Source organism: Malaya genurostris, chromosome 3 (genome assembly GCF_030247185.1).
Source record: "Malaya genurostris strain Urasoe2022 chromosome 3, Malgen_1.1, whole genome shotgun sequence".
NCBI classification, from domain to species: Eukaryota; Metazoa; Arthropoda; class Insecta; order Diptera; family Culicidae; genus Malaya; species Malaya genurostris.
This window is the reverse complement of record NC_080572.1, coordinates 265,187,226-265,203,833: the sequence shown is the minus strand read 5'-3', so window position 1 is coordinate 265,203,833 and position 16,608 is coordinate 265,187,226. Positions and strand designations below refer to the sequence as shown.

The 16,608-nt window shown below is 38.4% G+C and overlaps 1 protein-coding gene across 2 annotated transcripts; it reads right to left on the bottom strand.

Moving 5' to 3' along the window:
* Positions 1–10,620: 10,620 nt before the first annotated feature.
* LOC131436600 (sex-determining region Y protein-like) lies at positions 10,621–11,332 on the bottom strand. 2 transcript variants are annotated; one of them, XM_058605415.1, is made up of 2 exons: positions 11,199–11,332; positions 10,621–11,127 (listed from the first exon to the last, which is right to left on the bottom strand). In XM_058605415.1, exons 1-2 carry the CDS (start codon positions 11,226–11,228, stop codon positions 10,807–10,809), a joined length of 351 nt encoding a protein of 116 aa, XP_058461398.1. In that variant the 5' UTR covers positions 11,229–11,332; the 3' UTR covers positions 10,621–10,806. The 2 variants fall into 2 exon arrangements, with proteins under 2 accessions (XP_058461398.1, XP_058461397.1); XM_058605414.1 differs by having other exon boundaries at positions 11,195–11,305.
* Positions 11,333–16,608: the final 5,276 nt, after the last annotated feature.

The following is a 16,608-nucleotide window of genomic DNA, read 5'->3' as shown; positions in this document are numbered from 1 at the left end:
ATGAAACCCCGACCCACATTCATCCCTTTGAACCAAGGTTTCGTCGATACCTTGGGGATAATGGAGTGTAACCATCGTCCCAGCTCCCTATTAGTTTATGAAGTTTGCCGACTTTTTAGCGTCCTTCGTTGCTCGGTATAGAGCAATGCGAAGGGACCCAGACTAAGGAAATTATATAAGACCGTCGAGATAAAGCTCTCAAGTGTTCCCGTATTTTCCCCAGGAAATATGAGGCATGCTTTTCTGACTTCATTACCCGGAGAGCCTTTATTGAACTTAGACTGCCCGTGACAATGAAGTAATGGTCTTTGGGTGAGGTTTCAATGATCCTAAGGGTATACTGAATAGCAACTAATCCTGCGACGTAAACTGAAGCCGGATCACTGAGTTTGTATGAATCGGTGATGTTCTTATTGATGATACCGAAGCCCGTGAATCCGTTGAGATTTGATCCGTCAGTGTAAAACATCTTTTCACAGTCGACTGCTCTAAATTTATTGTAAACAAATTTAGGGGTCACTTGAGGGCGTATGTGATCCGGAATTCCACGAATCTCTTCTCTCATGGATGTGTTTAAAAAAAACAGTAGCATCAAAAGTATCCGAGAAATGAGCACGGTTGGAAACAAACGAAGAAGGATTAATATTCTGAGCCATGTAATCAAAATACAAGGACATGAAAAGGTTTTGAGAATAAGCTCTACAAGCCTTTCGAAGTTTTCAATCACCATATGATTCAAGATATCGCATCGGATTAGCAATCGATATGAGAGATCCCAGAATCGGTTTTTCAACGGTAAGACGCACACCAGAACTTCGAGACTCATCGTATGAGTCGACTGCAAGCAACCTAAGGCAATACACAAACAACGATACTAAATTCTTTCCAGCTTGATAAAATGAGTGTTCGCCGTGGATTGGAAGCAGAAGCATCCGTATTCCATCACAGACAATATCGTTGTTTGGTACAACCTGATTAGGTCCTCTGGGTGGGCACCCCACCATGATCCAGTTATTGTACGAAGAAAGTTGATTCTCTGTTGGCATTTTTGTTTCAGATACCTAATATGACATCCTCAGGTGCCTTTGGAGTCGAACCTGACCCCGAGATATTTAAATGTGAAGACCTGAGCTATGTTTTCACCCCCTAGTTGAAGCTGTAGTTGTACTGGATCTCGCTTCTTTGAAAATACAAGTTTTCTCCGTAGAGAAATCGATACCCATTTGGAGAGCCCATGTTACTTTTTAACACTATTTTGGAGTTTGTGTTAAGACATAAAGCAGTCTTGAACTCAATTTTATGCACATCACTACTAACGAGCAACAAGAAATATGTAGTTACTTGCGATAACACATGAGACATTCACGGTCAAGTTTGACCATTCTTCCACAGGTATTTACGTCGTAATAGTGCTTTGGCGATAGAAAACTTAACCCTTGATAAATGAACAATGATTGGAAAAAAAACATCTTCCTTTGTAAAAATCAACATAATATTGTCCTCTTGTTGCCTTATAAAGGTGAAAAAATTGGGATTTGATAATTTCACCGAAAAACGTTTTGCTGAAAGTTAATTCATTGAGACGTATCTTCGAAAGATTCATTTCACCGGAAGCCAATTTACAGAGCTCTTTTTTATCAATTATGTACATTTTTCTTGCATCAATAGACTTGGAATTTTCATTGGAAGTTTTGTTCGTTTTACCCAGTTTATTCGAAGAAAAAATTTATTGCTATTGTTGAAAAAAATACTTGATGAGATATAGCTCGGTGAACCAACGCCAAATGAAGTATCCTTCTCGACTGGATTCGATCCTATGCCAAACGTTTCAAGTCATTTTGATCGTTCAGCTTTGATGAGGACCGCTTCCGCTATAAAAAGCCATTGTGTACGAAGTCTACTAGGGCCTCTTCCGGATTCTCTGCTTGTACTAAACTAGTAGGTAACATTATTATCATACGTCACTAGAGTTCCAAAGTATGTAAGTTCTTCCAATACCATCTAGTAGCACTTCACTACCTCACGTTGATTTCCGGTTTTTCTGGTATTGATTCAAATCCTCCTTAAAAGGAGCCACTTAAACGGTCAATTAAACGTCAATCCCGACAATAGCGTCCATAATTTCTCTGTACATCAGCTCTCCTAACCGCTATATTGAACAGTAACTTCGAGAGTGCATCACCTTGCTTCAAACCATCTTAGATTCTAAAAGATGTAGAAATCTCATTCGCAGCACTAACACTTGATTTAAAACTATCAAGCGTTGTACAATTCAGCTGTATTTGTAGGAACAATATAGTTTTAAAAATGTATCTCAAATTTTGTCATTAAGTACAATTATGATGTGAACTGTTGAAGTCGTCAGACTTAGAACACTGATGAAGGTTGCACACACCAAAATACTGGTATCTGTGTCTGTTACTATCTCGTGACATTAGTGACGAAATAGTAAAGATTTTTTAAATATAGTGAAATTTAATCAAAATATTTTTTCTTTCTAATTCTATAATATATTAAATTTGGAACCAGTGCAAAGGGTTCCCGAAAACTGAATTACTCAGTTGATTGCAAATAAGGTAGTTATTAATATTTTACTAGTTGGATGAATATACGTGCAACCACTCTACATGTTTGATTTGTTTTTGAATCACTTATTGGCATCTGACCAATTAGCGGCATTAATACTATATTTCAACGGCAATCAACTTTGAATCCACCTACCTATCCAATGATGTCTTTCTTATAGGTCGATAGAAGATATTCAGGCAGCTCGAGACAAATAATGAAAAACTGTAGTTGGTTTAGACAAGCAAGAAAGACGAACGATCTGATATTCAGTATATTGGGAATATATTATCCTTCCTTCTCGTCTCACTCTTTCGCTCGTGAGTACTAAAGCTTGATAGTTTTTCATGGTTCTTCTCTACTAAACAGTGGCTATTTGGTCAGATCACCCACATTTTTTATAACTGAAGAACTTATTTTGATGTACCTAAATTAATGAAATCTTAATTATTGTATTGGTAATCGCTTGCGCAAGGTTTTTGCTCCATTTTATGAAGAACATACAGAGAGTTTGTATTATTCCAAATGTATCGATTAACTAGCTTCTTGCACATAGAATTTTGGTTCTTTACAGTACCTGTTCAGAAAGATTATAATACCATTCCTCTTTAGAATGTCCGATCAAAAAATCCGAAATCCACGCTACGCTATATTTTTCTGCGATTCCAATTTTAGTGGCTATTGAAGTGGAAAAGTGTGAACTGCAGTCGCACACAAAATTCGGCTATAAATTCCATTGGAAAACCGTCGTGATTATCAACAAACCGTCAGCGTTCGACATACGCTTCGCACCAAGCTGTTAGAAAACTGTGGAATTGAAGCAACAAGGAAAATATCAATTACCTATACTTTTTAGTATTTAATTTGGGAGTTGTCTTAACCAGTGGAATAAAAGAAAAACTAGGAGATGATATTTGCTATGAAAAACACAGTGAAGGTGGGTGAGAATTAATTCAGTTATGACAAAATAATTGTATTTCAACTCTGATGGATTATTTTTCATCACTACAGGTAACATGGTTGCTCTTACTCCTCTGTGAGATATGCTCATGTATCCCGGTTAGCACGGAAAAGGACGAAACTAATGCAATATTTTCAAATAAAGTGGCATCGCAATCTGTCGCCCCCTCAATAGAGCCAATGCCAACAAGAATCGTCCAAATCTCGTCGATTGTCGACCAAATTCAACCTATTCGTACCAAAAGAGAGATTATGTTCCAGCCGATAGCAGTATATCGACTAAAAGAATCCGTTAAACAGAAGAACAAGAACAATGTAACTATATTGACATAACAGTGTGTAACAAAATACGATGATGTTAATTTCGTATGGTATTGGTGGGAACCAATAACGAAGATGGCGTAAAAAGTACGATTTGGCTTACCCAATAGAGTAAGTGCTTGCCAATCTGAGTCAGCGGGTATCGATTCAAGGAACGAAGATATTTTGGACTTTGGAAAACCAGTGTCTGCTGCCTAAATGAATTATGTGCCAGTATTGTTTGTAACAATACCAACGACATGTGCTCATCGTTACACACATCAATAATTGAGCCTATCAGACGTAATAGTTTCATATGTATGATGAAACAATTCTGCCCAAGAATGAGAACTATAATTTTTAAGACCGTAACACGTATAAAAATACGTTCAAGTGTATAAATTAGCATTCTGTAGTAGTAGAACAGTCACTAGCCTTACCATGTCTACTTAGGTTGCTTCCAGAATGAACGCGGTTTGTGAAGTGAACATTTAATCAAAGCAAATATGAAAGAGTAAACGCGATGCAGTAACAATGTGTCACATCGAAACGTTACTCAAATTGCACTCACTATGACAGTCACTTAACCAGATGATTGTTTTGCCGATTTTACACATTATGCCTGTCACAAAATTAGATTTCAATACGCCGAAATGTAAAATGTAAATCATTGTACTCTGGGTCCAAGTCATCTGAATCCTTCATCATACTTCGATGAAAATAAAATCAATTAATTCTTCAAATACCTTTGTTTATTGGATCCGATTTCCGTTCCCGGATTTATAGTGTGAAGTATTAAAAATTGTATACCGTCATTGAAAGCGGTGTAGCAAATACGTAAAAAATATTCAAAACAGGGGTCAAGACAATCCCAATCAATTGTCGAACAATCAAACCGATTCCGGTGATCATGGTTCCGAAAGAACCGAAAATAGTGGTCATTGATTTCAAAATAAAACTTATTTATTTTTCTAGGATTTTCGCAAACTTAGGTTCCAATCTTGTTCCAGTCTTGTGGTCCCGTAAAAAATAGTATACAATTTTGGAATTTGGCTTAGAACTAATAGAGTTTGAATGTCATGCTAGTTGATGACCATAAGAAGCGATTTCGATTATACCGGTTCTGGAAGTACCTGCAATAGTTAAATCCGCAAAATTTAGTGGACAACTAAATTTACCGATACCGATAGTGTTTCGGTGAGCCGGTAGGTATATTTTCTGCGGTGCCGGTAAGTCAAAGTTGTTATTTCTATAAAAAAAAAATATAATTTGGAAATTTTAACAACGTACCTTATAACGATTCTTATTGATTTTGATAATATTATTATCCAATTATATAATATGGGGAACGTTTTTGTTCATATTGAGCCAAATCGCACAGGTACTCGCTTAGATGGTTGGGCGGAAAGGTCTATTTTTAAGTTTTTTTTTATTCAGCTTCTTCGCACTAAAGCTTAACGCCGCCGTTAGACAATATTATTTTTTTGCAAGGACTCGTTGTTATTTTCTTCCTAGGAGGAGAGGCGCTTTCATTGCTACCCAGAGAATGGAGGGGGAGCAGTGGTTCGCTATTCACGCTCCCGTCCATTGGTTCTGCATCACTGTTGTTGGCGAAATAATCGTTTCTGTTTGCCGTTGACGTTGGGTAAGTTGTTAGCTGCAGCTGGTGTATCTTGTTATATAGGGGATACTGATGGTTTCGTTGAGGAGGATACTTCATTGTTGTTGATGATTGTCACCGATGTACTGGGATTATTTGAGGTTGGTGAGGAGAAAGCGCCATTGTCCTTTGATGTAGATGCCTTCTTGACAATATTGACGTGTAGCCATCTGATTATCATAGGTAACAAGTGATTTGCACGGTACCTTTGTATTCTGGCCGACAATCACATAAGAATGTATATCCTTCTTAAAGCGCATGCGTAACAAACGTACGCCATTACTCACGGTAGCGATCATCTACCGATCGTAATATCAATCGCCAGCGGCTCAAAACCATCGGAGACAATCGATGTTTCGTATGACCTCACACGAAATATTGATTGGAATAGCTATGCGACCTCGATATCGGAGAAACTTGAAAGAACTCAACAACTTCCTCCGGAGGAAGAGTACACGTTTTTGGCTGGCTTGATTCTCGACACCGCGACTCAAGCTCAGACGAAACGTGTACCCGGCGCAAAAACTAACATCCGTCCTCCCAACCCGTGGACAAATGGAACACCTGATAATTACCGAAATTACGCGGCGTTAGACGTTAAAACTAAGAACTTGATTAGAGCCAAGAAACGCGGTTACTGGCGTCGGTTTATAGACGGCTTAACGAAAGGAACATCTATGAGCACTCTTTGGAACACAACGCGACGAATGCGAAACCAAAACACCACGAATGAAAGCGAGGAATATTCCAACCGCTGGATATTCGATTTCGCTAAAAAAGTATGCCCAGACTCTGTTCCGGAACAGAAGATCACCCGCGCCGCGACACCAAATACAAACGAAACACCGTTTTCGAGAGCTAGAGCTCTCACTTGCACTCTTGTCATGTAACAATAAAGCCCCGGGATTAGACAGAATAAAATTCAACTTGTTGAAAAATCTGCCTGACCCCGCCAAAAGGCGCTTGTTGAGTTTATTCAACAAGTTCCTTGAGGACAACATTGTTCCACATGACTGGAGACAAGTGAAAGTGATCGCCATTCAAAAACCAGGAAAACCAGCCTCCGATCACAATTCGTATCGGCCGGTTGCTATGCTTTTCTGTATCCGGAAATTGTTCTGTTTCGTCTAGACAATTGGGTCGAAACTAATGGCTTGCTTTCAGATACACAATTTGGTTTCCGCAGGGGCAAAGGAACGAACGACTGTCTTGCGTTGCTCTCAACAGAAATTCAAATGGCATTTGCTCTTAAAGAACAAATGGCGTCAGTTGTCCTAGATATTAAGGGGGCTTTTGACTCAGTTTCTATAAATATCCTATCTGAGAAGCTGCATCAGCATGGTCTTTCGCCAGTTTTGAACAACTTTTTACATAATCTATTGTCTGAGACACATGTACTTCACGCATGGTGATTTGTCGACAATACGATTCAGTTACATGCGTCTTCCTCAGGGCTCATGCTTAAGCCCCCTTTTATACAATTTTTACGTAAACGACATCGATAAATGTATCAACACATCTTGCTCGCTAAGACAACTTGCCGACGACAGCGTTGTGTCTATTATAGGACCCAAAGTTGGCGATCTGCAACTACTCTTGTCAACTTATCCACATGGGCTCTTCAAATGGGTATCGAGTTCTCTACGGAGAAAACTGAGCTGGTTGTATTTTCAAGGAAGCGAGAACCAGCACAACTACAGCTTCAACTAAGGGGTGAAACCATAGCTCAAGTCTTCACATTCAAATATCTCGGAGTCTGGTTCGACTCCAAAGGCACCTGGGGATGTCACATTAGGTATCTGAAACGAAAATGCCAACCGAGAATCAACTTTCTTCGTACAATAACTGGATCGTGGTGGGGTGCCCACCCAGGAGACCTGATAAGGCTGTATCAAACAACGATATTGTCCGTAATGAAATATGGATGCTTCTGCTTCCGATCCGCCGCGAACACCCATTTCATAAAGCTGGAGAGAATTCAGTATCGTTGTTTGCGTATTGCCTTAGGTTGCATGCAGTCGACTCATACGATGAGTCTCGAAGTGCTCGCGAGCGTCTTACCGTTGAAAAACCGATTCTGGGATCTCTCATATCGATTGCTTATCCGATGCGATATCTTGAATCCGATAGTGATTGAAAATTTCGAAAGGTTAGTTGAGCTCAATTCTCAAACACGTTTTATGTCCTTGTATTTTGATTACATGGCTCAGAATATTAATCCTTCTTCGTTTGCTTCCAACCGTGCTCATTTCTTGGATACTTTTGATTCTACTGTGTTTTTCGACACATCCATGAAGGAAGAGATTCGTGGAATTCCGGATCACGTACGCCCTCAAGTGACCCCTCATATCTTTAATAACAAATTTAGAACAGTCAACTGGGAAAAGATGTTTTATACTGATGGATCAAACATCAACAAGTCCACAGGCTTCGGCATCTTCAATCAAAACATCACCGCTTCGTTCAAACTCAGTGATTCGGCTTCAGTTTACGTTGCAGAATTAGCTGCTATTCAGTACACCCTTGAGATCATTGAAACCTTGCCCAAAGACCATTACTTTATCGTCACGGACAGTCTGAGCTCAATAGAGGCTCTCCGGACGATGAAGCCAGGAAAGTATCCCCCATATTTCCTGGGGAAAATACGGGAACATTTAAGAACTTTATCTGAACGGTCTTATTTAATATCGTTAGTCTCGCATTGTTCCATTCCGGGCAATTAAAAGGCAGACTCATTGGCTAAGGTGGGCGCATTAGAAGGTGATATTTATGAAAGACCAATCTGCTTCAATGAATTTTTCAGTATCTCACGTCAGAAAACTCTCGAAAGTTGGCAAAGTATCGTGACGTCAGGTCGAAGCTACTGGAATCCCTTAGGGCCCGAGGTAGACCGCCTGAGGTTCCGGTTCGGGATGTGTTGGCGAGTCGGGATAGTTTATATATGCTTCTCATATATCATTACCTTAAACACATTAATATACAGGTAAAGTTTCATTAATAAAAAAAAACATTAATATTCAAGTGTAATCTGTTACATCTTGCTTAGAAAGTTTTTCCTATTTATCGACGTTGTTCCAACTGTGGCTAAGAATAATTTTCACCTGCAGGTTCGACACTAACTTCCGCCGATTAATCCGATTCCTCATCTGTCCACCATCTTCAGCGGAACTAACAAGATCTTTTTGCTTCCCCCCTCTCCGTCTCTTCACCATCTCGATGTCAACTAATTAGATCTCTGTCGTTGTAGTCATTTCATTCCCATATCCCCTTTTTACTCCGTTTTCCGCAATATTTACTTCGCTATATTTTCTTTTTTTTTCATTTTCTTCCGTAACAACACCATCATCGCCCACGAAAGGCCGCTCTAGTTTATCAACAGCATGCGGGCCACCCGCCGGGTATTCGTAACCTGGGGGTGTTTTCAATTCACCGGCCACTGCCGATGCCGAGGCTGGATCTGCCAAAGTCGATCACTGCGACCCAAATACGACATTACCCAATGATACAACCCTAGTTTTAAGTTAGTCGTTAATTGAAATTAGTAAAAGCCCTTGGCATCTTAGAGCTTAAGCAGTGTGCCTTAAACATTATATTATTGAATAAAAAAAACGTACTCCATTAAGAATGCCGGGGGAAAATTCTTCCACATTTCCTTATCGATGGAAAGAATCTCTCCGTACTGGGACATAGTTTTGCGAATATAAGGATCGGAGACGCTTGAGGGTAGATCATGCACACGCACTTCTATGGCACTATCTTCCATATGCACTGTCTGAAGTCAACAACAATTGTATTGTTTTGTATTGGGTGCGGTGACTTTTGTTAATTTGTTTCACTCAATTCGAGATCGCTCTATTGTTCACTACACAATACTGTACTTGGTTTCTGCCGTTACGAACGTAAGCGGTTTTGTTTTATCGACTGACTTGGATGAGATGTGAAAGCGAACTGGAGGGTGGAAAGGTTGAAATATTTTTTTATTGTTAACAACATACAAAACGGCGAATATAAAATAGCTAACCTCATTACAGTTGGAGGCTCAGTATTTTTATTTTGCAATTAAAATTATTGTATCCTGCAGAAAGTTTTGACAATTCTCCATATGACAAACCTATTTCAAATTTGAATATTAGTTTTGACAAATGTCAATCGAACATGATTACTCGTAACCAAAAATAAAATGAGTCTTTAGAAGATTATGTGTTATCTCTCCGGTATCAGGCAGAGCTTTTGTGAATTCGGAGTTCCAGTCTTCTTATAGGTGGAAGGAACTGTTATGTACAGGTTACTTCAGTACAATTGAAGAGTTGGTGATGAATAAATTTAAATAAGCGTATAAAATACAAAAGCTGGCAACTGGGCAAAGTTCAGTCGTGCAGCTCGTTTTGTAACTTATCCAGCTTTAGTCGTGTTCCCTTTCAGTCAACAGAAACCGCTAAGTTAATTTCAGTGTTTCGCTTTTTATAAAGAAATTGTTAGTTCTTATCAAGATTCCCTTTGCTTCATCGGAACTAGCAAGGTGATGTCACTAACTTTTTTACTTCCCCTCCCTACGTCACTAATTCACCATCTCGGTCTCAACTGATTAGATCTTTGTCGCTCTTAGTTATTTCGTTCCCATACCCACAACTTTTATTTTTCTATGTTTCCTCCATTCTCTTCCATAACATAACCATCATCGCCCCGGAAGGCCGCTCCAGTCGATCATCAACATGCGGGTCACTCGTCGAGCCTTCGTAGCCTGGGGATTTTTTCCGCAGACCCACAGGAACTAACGAATGCAGCCACCATCGATAAATACCCACGTATTCTGGACTATCCCCATGTAAGGTCCATCCCATTAGCTACTGCCGACCACCAACTGGAATCTGGATCCCCCAGAGTTGCGGCGATCAGCACACGACAACGCGAACTAAATACAATATTAATAAATTAAAAAAAAGATTCCCTCTGCTGTTCATAGCCGTGATTCCTCGGATTTGATACTAAGGAAAGGCTATATTCTTCCATATAATATTGCTACGCACAAATCTCTAGGCAATCGATTACCGAGAGAGAAATATGAATTTATCTAAATGGCGGCCGATTAATTCTGTGAACTGGCTTTCGGAAAGAAGAAAATATATTGCAAACTGTTAAATTTGAAAAAAGCACTTATTGTATAGTGCGTTACTTGAAAGCGTTATAATGTTCGTTAGAATATTCTACAATGGAAAATAAAGGCTTGTTTAAGAACTTATTTGATTACCACATTTTTCACTATTTTCACATGTTTACTAATGTTATAGACAATACATTACATTAAACACTTTCTATAAACACTAATGATGATGACTGTGCTGCTGTTGCTTTTGTTTGTATTCATCCATCTGCTTATTATATTCTGCTAACGTCTTTTTATATTCCTCCATCTGTTCACGGTAATCCTGCTGCTGCTGATGGTGTTCCAATTGTTTTTGGGTTCTAGCTTCATGCTTCCGTTGTTTCTCGATTTCCTGTTGGCGGTACACGAACAGAGGTCGGAACATTACTTCTCGTCGTTGCAGATGATGAACAACGTCAGCAGTTGATTGCAGGGCATCACTCGGAGACACGGGTGATGAAGCCGTGGTCCATATCGAAACGCATAAAGCAATTACAATCTGCCGAAAAATTTCAGTTTTAAAAAATATGAACAGATAAGAGAATCACTGGGTCTTCGATTGGTACAAACAGTAGCAGTAATGATCGTTCGAGCTCCCATCGTGTAAAGATTTTTAGTCGCACTGAAAATGTTCCGCGAATATTTGAAGCTATATATTTCATCTCATTGAATGCGCTGATCACTGATAACACCTCATTTTATTATGATTTAAATTGAATGAAACACCACCATAATAAACACACTACTGATGGCGTAAATCATGTCGCTTATGTCAGCCAATACTGGGAAGTTCTAGCTAGAAAGTTTAACCAAACTGCCAAACTGAAATGATAACTATCACAATTTGATGTCGCAATGATTGGTAAAAATTCTCAGATTTTTTTCATCGTCTATCTAAATAACGGTTCAAAATTTCGAACACACTTCACTCAGTAATTCTCGAACTGGAAGTTGGATCCGAATAATACTCAATAATAGCCTATGGGACCATGAAACCTTTCATTCGAGCTTTAGTTTTACAAAATCCGAGAAAAATAAGTGGCATTGTTATTGGTGAATTTATTGTAACAAATTAGTTTGGAAACATGTATTTTTTAAATTGTGAAAAGCTCAAGTATTCCAGTATAACCTTGCAGCAAAACGACAACTAATTTTAAACTAATTTTTCACTGATCTCCAATATGTCACTAATCATCAGTGAAAACCGTGATTTTTGCGTCACGCAACTGATTAAGATGTTGGTAAAAATCACTTATTTTTTGTTGTTGCAAACCAGTCTAAAAGATGCTACCGTAACAAAATAACTGCTTGGTTTCTCATAGCACCTGAGACTCCAGTCCTTTCATGCAATGGTGGACTGATGATATTCAATTATCAATCAAACCGTAATGTGAATCAGACCAAGCCATGAAAGCAGTTATTGAGCTATAATAGGAGCTAGTACCATAACATCAGCATACATACACTTAAATAATTGCGATTAAACAATATTCATAATGTGTCATAAGCTACACACTTAGAAAAAGTTACATCTTTATAGATGCACATAAAAGGAGCGTCGCGATTCACTTATATTCACAATACAAAGCATGTAACGATAAGTCATATCATCAACTTCAAAGTTAATTTAGCTGAAGCCTACATCAATACTGACGAAAAATTTGGAGTGTATCGAAAATAAGCTATCCACAATTTTTTCTTTCAAATGATAAAAAACGATATTTTATTCAAACTAAAAATTGATCCTTTATTGTACGAAGTTAAACTTGAGCATAAAGAAAACCGGAAGAAATTTAAGTTATTCCTTAACGAGTTTTCGAACTTTTGATCGAACGCTTTTCATCAAGTTCCGGACAAGTGTTGCATCGTATTTTTTGGACGCTTGAGCCCAAATTTTTTTGAACTCCTGCATGTTCCCAGCTGCCTAACCAGTCTTCTTGAAGACCCTCTTCACAATTGCCCAGTAACGTTCGATGGGTCGAAGCTGAGGCCAATTTGGTGGATTGGTATTTTTCTCAACGAAATGTATACCCTTTTCCGCAAGCCAGTTGAGAGTGGTTTCGGCATAGTGAGCCAACGCCAAATCCAGCCAAAACAGTGGAGGTGTACTATGCTTCTTATATAAAGGCAGCATTCTCTTCTGGAAACACTCAGATCGATAGATTTCTGCATTTATAGTTCCGGTAGTGTAAAAAATGGTGGACTTCAAACCACAGGAACATATTGCTTGCCATACCAGTACCTTTCGACCAAGTTTCTCCACTTGAATCGACCTGTCCGCATTGCTCACATCCTCCCCAACGACGACAGTAAAGTATTGTGGACCTGGAAGGGTTTTTGAGTTCTCTTTTATATAAGTCTCGTCGTCCATCAAAACGCATGCATCCGGACCCTGCAAAAGACGCGAATACAATTTCCGGGCTCTTGTTGCTGCTTGCTTCTTCTGTTTTACACTTTGTTCCGAGATTTTCTGCTTCTTGTATGTCTTTAGGTGTTTTCGCCTCTTGATACGCTGGACCATTCCGACACTCGATCCTGCTGTTTTGGCAAAATCATGTATTGACATTGATTTGTTCTTCATGATTAGAGATACAACTTTCTGGTCCAGTTTCGGGTTGGGAGAACCGGGTTTTCTGCCTCTTCCTGGTAGCTCATCCTAAGAATAATGTTCCCCAAACTTATTAATTATGTTTTTAACACTGGTATGATGAATTCTAAACCGCTTCGCCAATTTTCGCATAGTAATACCCTTCTCACTTAGCCATGTGTCCAGAATTTTAATTTCCACTTCCTTTTCAATACGCGACATTTTGAAAACGCAGAATTTCAACCGCACAAACAAGTAAAGAATCGAAAGCTGACAGCCAAACGCACAGCATGCTGCGATCTGAGCATAAAAAACCATCACAAATTCATGCGTACAACACAAATGTATGTGGATAGCTTATTTTCGATAAACTCCTTAGTAGGTGTAATATTGTATTATCACCGAAGAAATTACGGCAAACGTGAATTTACGTGAAGCGTAAATTTCATTTTTTGTAAGAGTGTAGTCAACTGCCATAACTAGTTTGTTCCAGATAGTATGGAATCTGAAATTGTTTTTGTTTTGGTTGTTGATAGATTTATTCCAGAATCCGGACACAACCACACAAAACTCTCATTGAATGTTTGCGTATAAGGAATACATTTTATGTTCGTCTAGATAACCTTAAGTTATGCATACAACATCAGTGGAGGTTAAAATGAATTCGAGCTGCCGAATTCATGTCGCCGAAATAAAGACGGTTGTTTACGATTGAATTCAAGGACTCACACAGTGCGGTTGAAAGATGGAAAGAATTGGTTCTAATCAAGTCACATCTCTTATTTCTAATCACTTAAAAAGAGAACTGAATTAGAGCATATTTCGTCAAAATTTTAAAAATATTGGATCTGAGTTATGGAAAAAAGCTGGTAATTCATTGCGTCAACTGAGTATACTTTACTTTATAAATAGATGCTCGGTGAGCGTTGAAATCGATTAAATGTTTTTATAACCAAAAATCTATTTAGAATGTCTTACCGTATTGATTCACTTGGTATAATCGAAAAAACAAAGATGAATAAGACATTATCAGTACCGTGCCAAATTGCTTGATTATAAGTGTCCTCTAAGTGAAACCTAACAAAGGTCTAACTAATTATGGCAACTTTCTCCATCGTCGTTTCTGCCGTGCATATCAATCGAAGCGTAGCTGAACCTTTTTCGATGTTTTAACTATCCAAGATCTATCAACAGTTTATCGTTGTTCTGTGCATCTCAATGTGGACTGTTAGTTCGTGAAGATGCGTGATGTGAAACAACCGACTGCCGATGTTGATCATCATCTGCAGCGACGAGAAGTAATGTTCCGTCCACTATTTGTGTATCGGCAGCAGGAAATCGAGAAAAAACAAAAACAGGAAGCTAGACAGCATGCTCAGTTCGGTCAGCAGCAAATCCAACAGCAGCAGCAGCAGAATCATCAATAGCCGTCATCACAATTTGTGTTTATCGAAAGTATTTAAGCTTTAGTAATCCCTAACCTGTGTAGCATACAGAAATATATTAATTAGGTTTGTTGTTGTTTTCGCTAGACTGATATCAAAGCGAAAAATAACAAGAACTTTGTTGAACTTAATGACAGTAAATCCTATTTACTATTTAGGCCGTTAAATGTGAAATGACCAAGTGCTCACAAGTCCCCAGAACACCCTATGAGGGATGCCAAACAATCTACTTTATGTAGAGCGACGATTAAGAAATTGGAAGAAATTCTTCTAAATTTGGATATTCAAAGCTGCTTCCATTTTTAGGACATTTGCCCGAACAAACCTTTTTGTTTTTATTCCAGATTGAATGGAAAGTTTTTTGAAAATTGCTATAGTAATATGAGAAACGCACCATCACACCATTAGGTGAATAAAAACAAATTTTTAGGTGCGGAATCATTTGGTAGTGCAAAGTGCTACAGAAAATAACGATGATCATTTCAGGCCCCCTAACAGGGAACCAATAATCCGGACCTTGGAAGAGATCCACATATGGCAACCAAGATTTCGCATACTCTCTCACTCCTCCTTCCGTTATTTTGAACTGCACCTGATGTAAACAAAGAAGAAACACTCGATGATACGGATTTGTTCTGCGCATAGGTATAAATATGTTGCTTGAAATTGCTACTGCAATTAGGTAGTAATATCATTCATCGTTTGGATCTGAGTTCACCTTCATTGGAAGTTTATTTTTAGAATAGTTTTATTTTTCCCTCACTTAAACATTTCAACACATTTTTATCGCAAACTATATGAAACTTTAATCGATTGTTCTGCACCGGAAAAATTATCTTCTGATCTAAGACTTTTATAAGAAATTCATTGGAAAACCGAAATTTGTGCAACATTTCGCGATATAAAATTTGGTGACAAGCCTTAGTATTGGTATTGACCACCTTTTTATATTATCAGTGACACCATAGATAATTAGGAAAGAAACTTTCAACTGTACTATCTTTACGTTTCGTCTTAGACTCGTCAGTGCATAACAGTTTATGTTGAACTGTTATGCCACCTGCAGTTAAACATAAATCGCTAGGCAGACGTAAAGTTATTGCTACTCGCAACATACTTATAATTAGCATAGAAGTGCCTAGCGGTAAATGTTGAACTCCAGGTGGCATAACAGTTCAACACAAACTGTTATGCACTGACGAGTGTAAGACGAAACGTTAAGATAATGAAATTAGTTATTTACCCTAGCACAAACAAGGTTAATCCCTTAATGACTTCAAATGCACCAAAAAATGGATTCAGTTTTGATTCGTCACAGTTTGATATAGACAAAATTTCGATCGAATGTACAAATTCGCATTATGTAATTCGATCGAGTTAGACTTTTGTATGGAATACTCGTACTCGATCGAGATAAGGAATGCAAAATTTCGTATTCGATCGAAAAAATCGGATATGAGCGAAATGCAGAATCGAGGTGATTTGTTTGCACTCCAAGTTAGAGAGTAGATTTCTGCTTGAAAAGCAGTACCAGTATCCTTTTTAGTGAATGAGTTTGCTCTAGTCTCATTGCACGCCAGTAGACACCAGCACCAGCACGATCAGAAAAGAGCCGGACGTATAACAAACCGAGTGTTCATAAAGTTGTCTTTCCAAATAACCAGACAATTACTCCTCTTACAAAGAGAATATCTCACACTGAGTGTACCAAAAGGAGAACTGCGTCAGGTCACTAGGGGCGCACTTGCTTTTGATCTGCAGAATCATTTGATATAGTGTTGAAATGACTGTTTTTCACCAAGAACTCGGAGTTTTAAAAAAGTATTAAAATATTGTAATAACTGCAAATATTCGTTTTATGACTAATATTTTATTGAAAACAAGAGATAGTTTCAAATTTGATCAGTATCTAATTGAAGAACATTGGTTGGTAAACGACTGGTACGCA

Excerpts from the sequence above, each read along its gene's own strand:
- LOC131436600 (XM_058605414.1), bottom strand. The coding sequence starts at position 11,290 with ATGAAATATATAGCTTCAAATATTCGCGGAACATTTTCAGTGCGACTA. Across the intron at positions 11,128-11,194 it reads GATCATTACTGCTACTGTTT|ATTGTAATTGCTTTATGCGT; the intron begins GTACCAATCGAA and ends ATTTTTCGGCAG.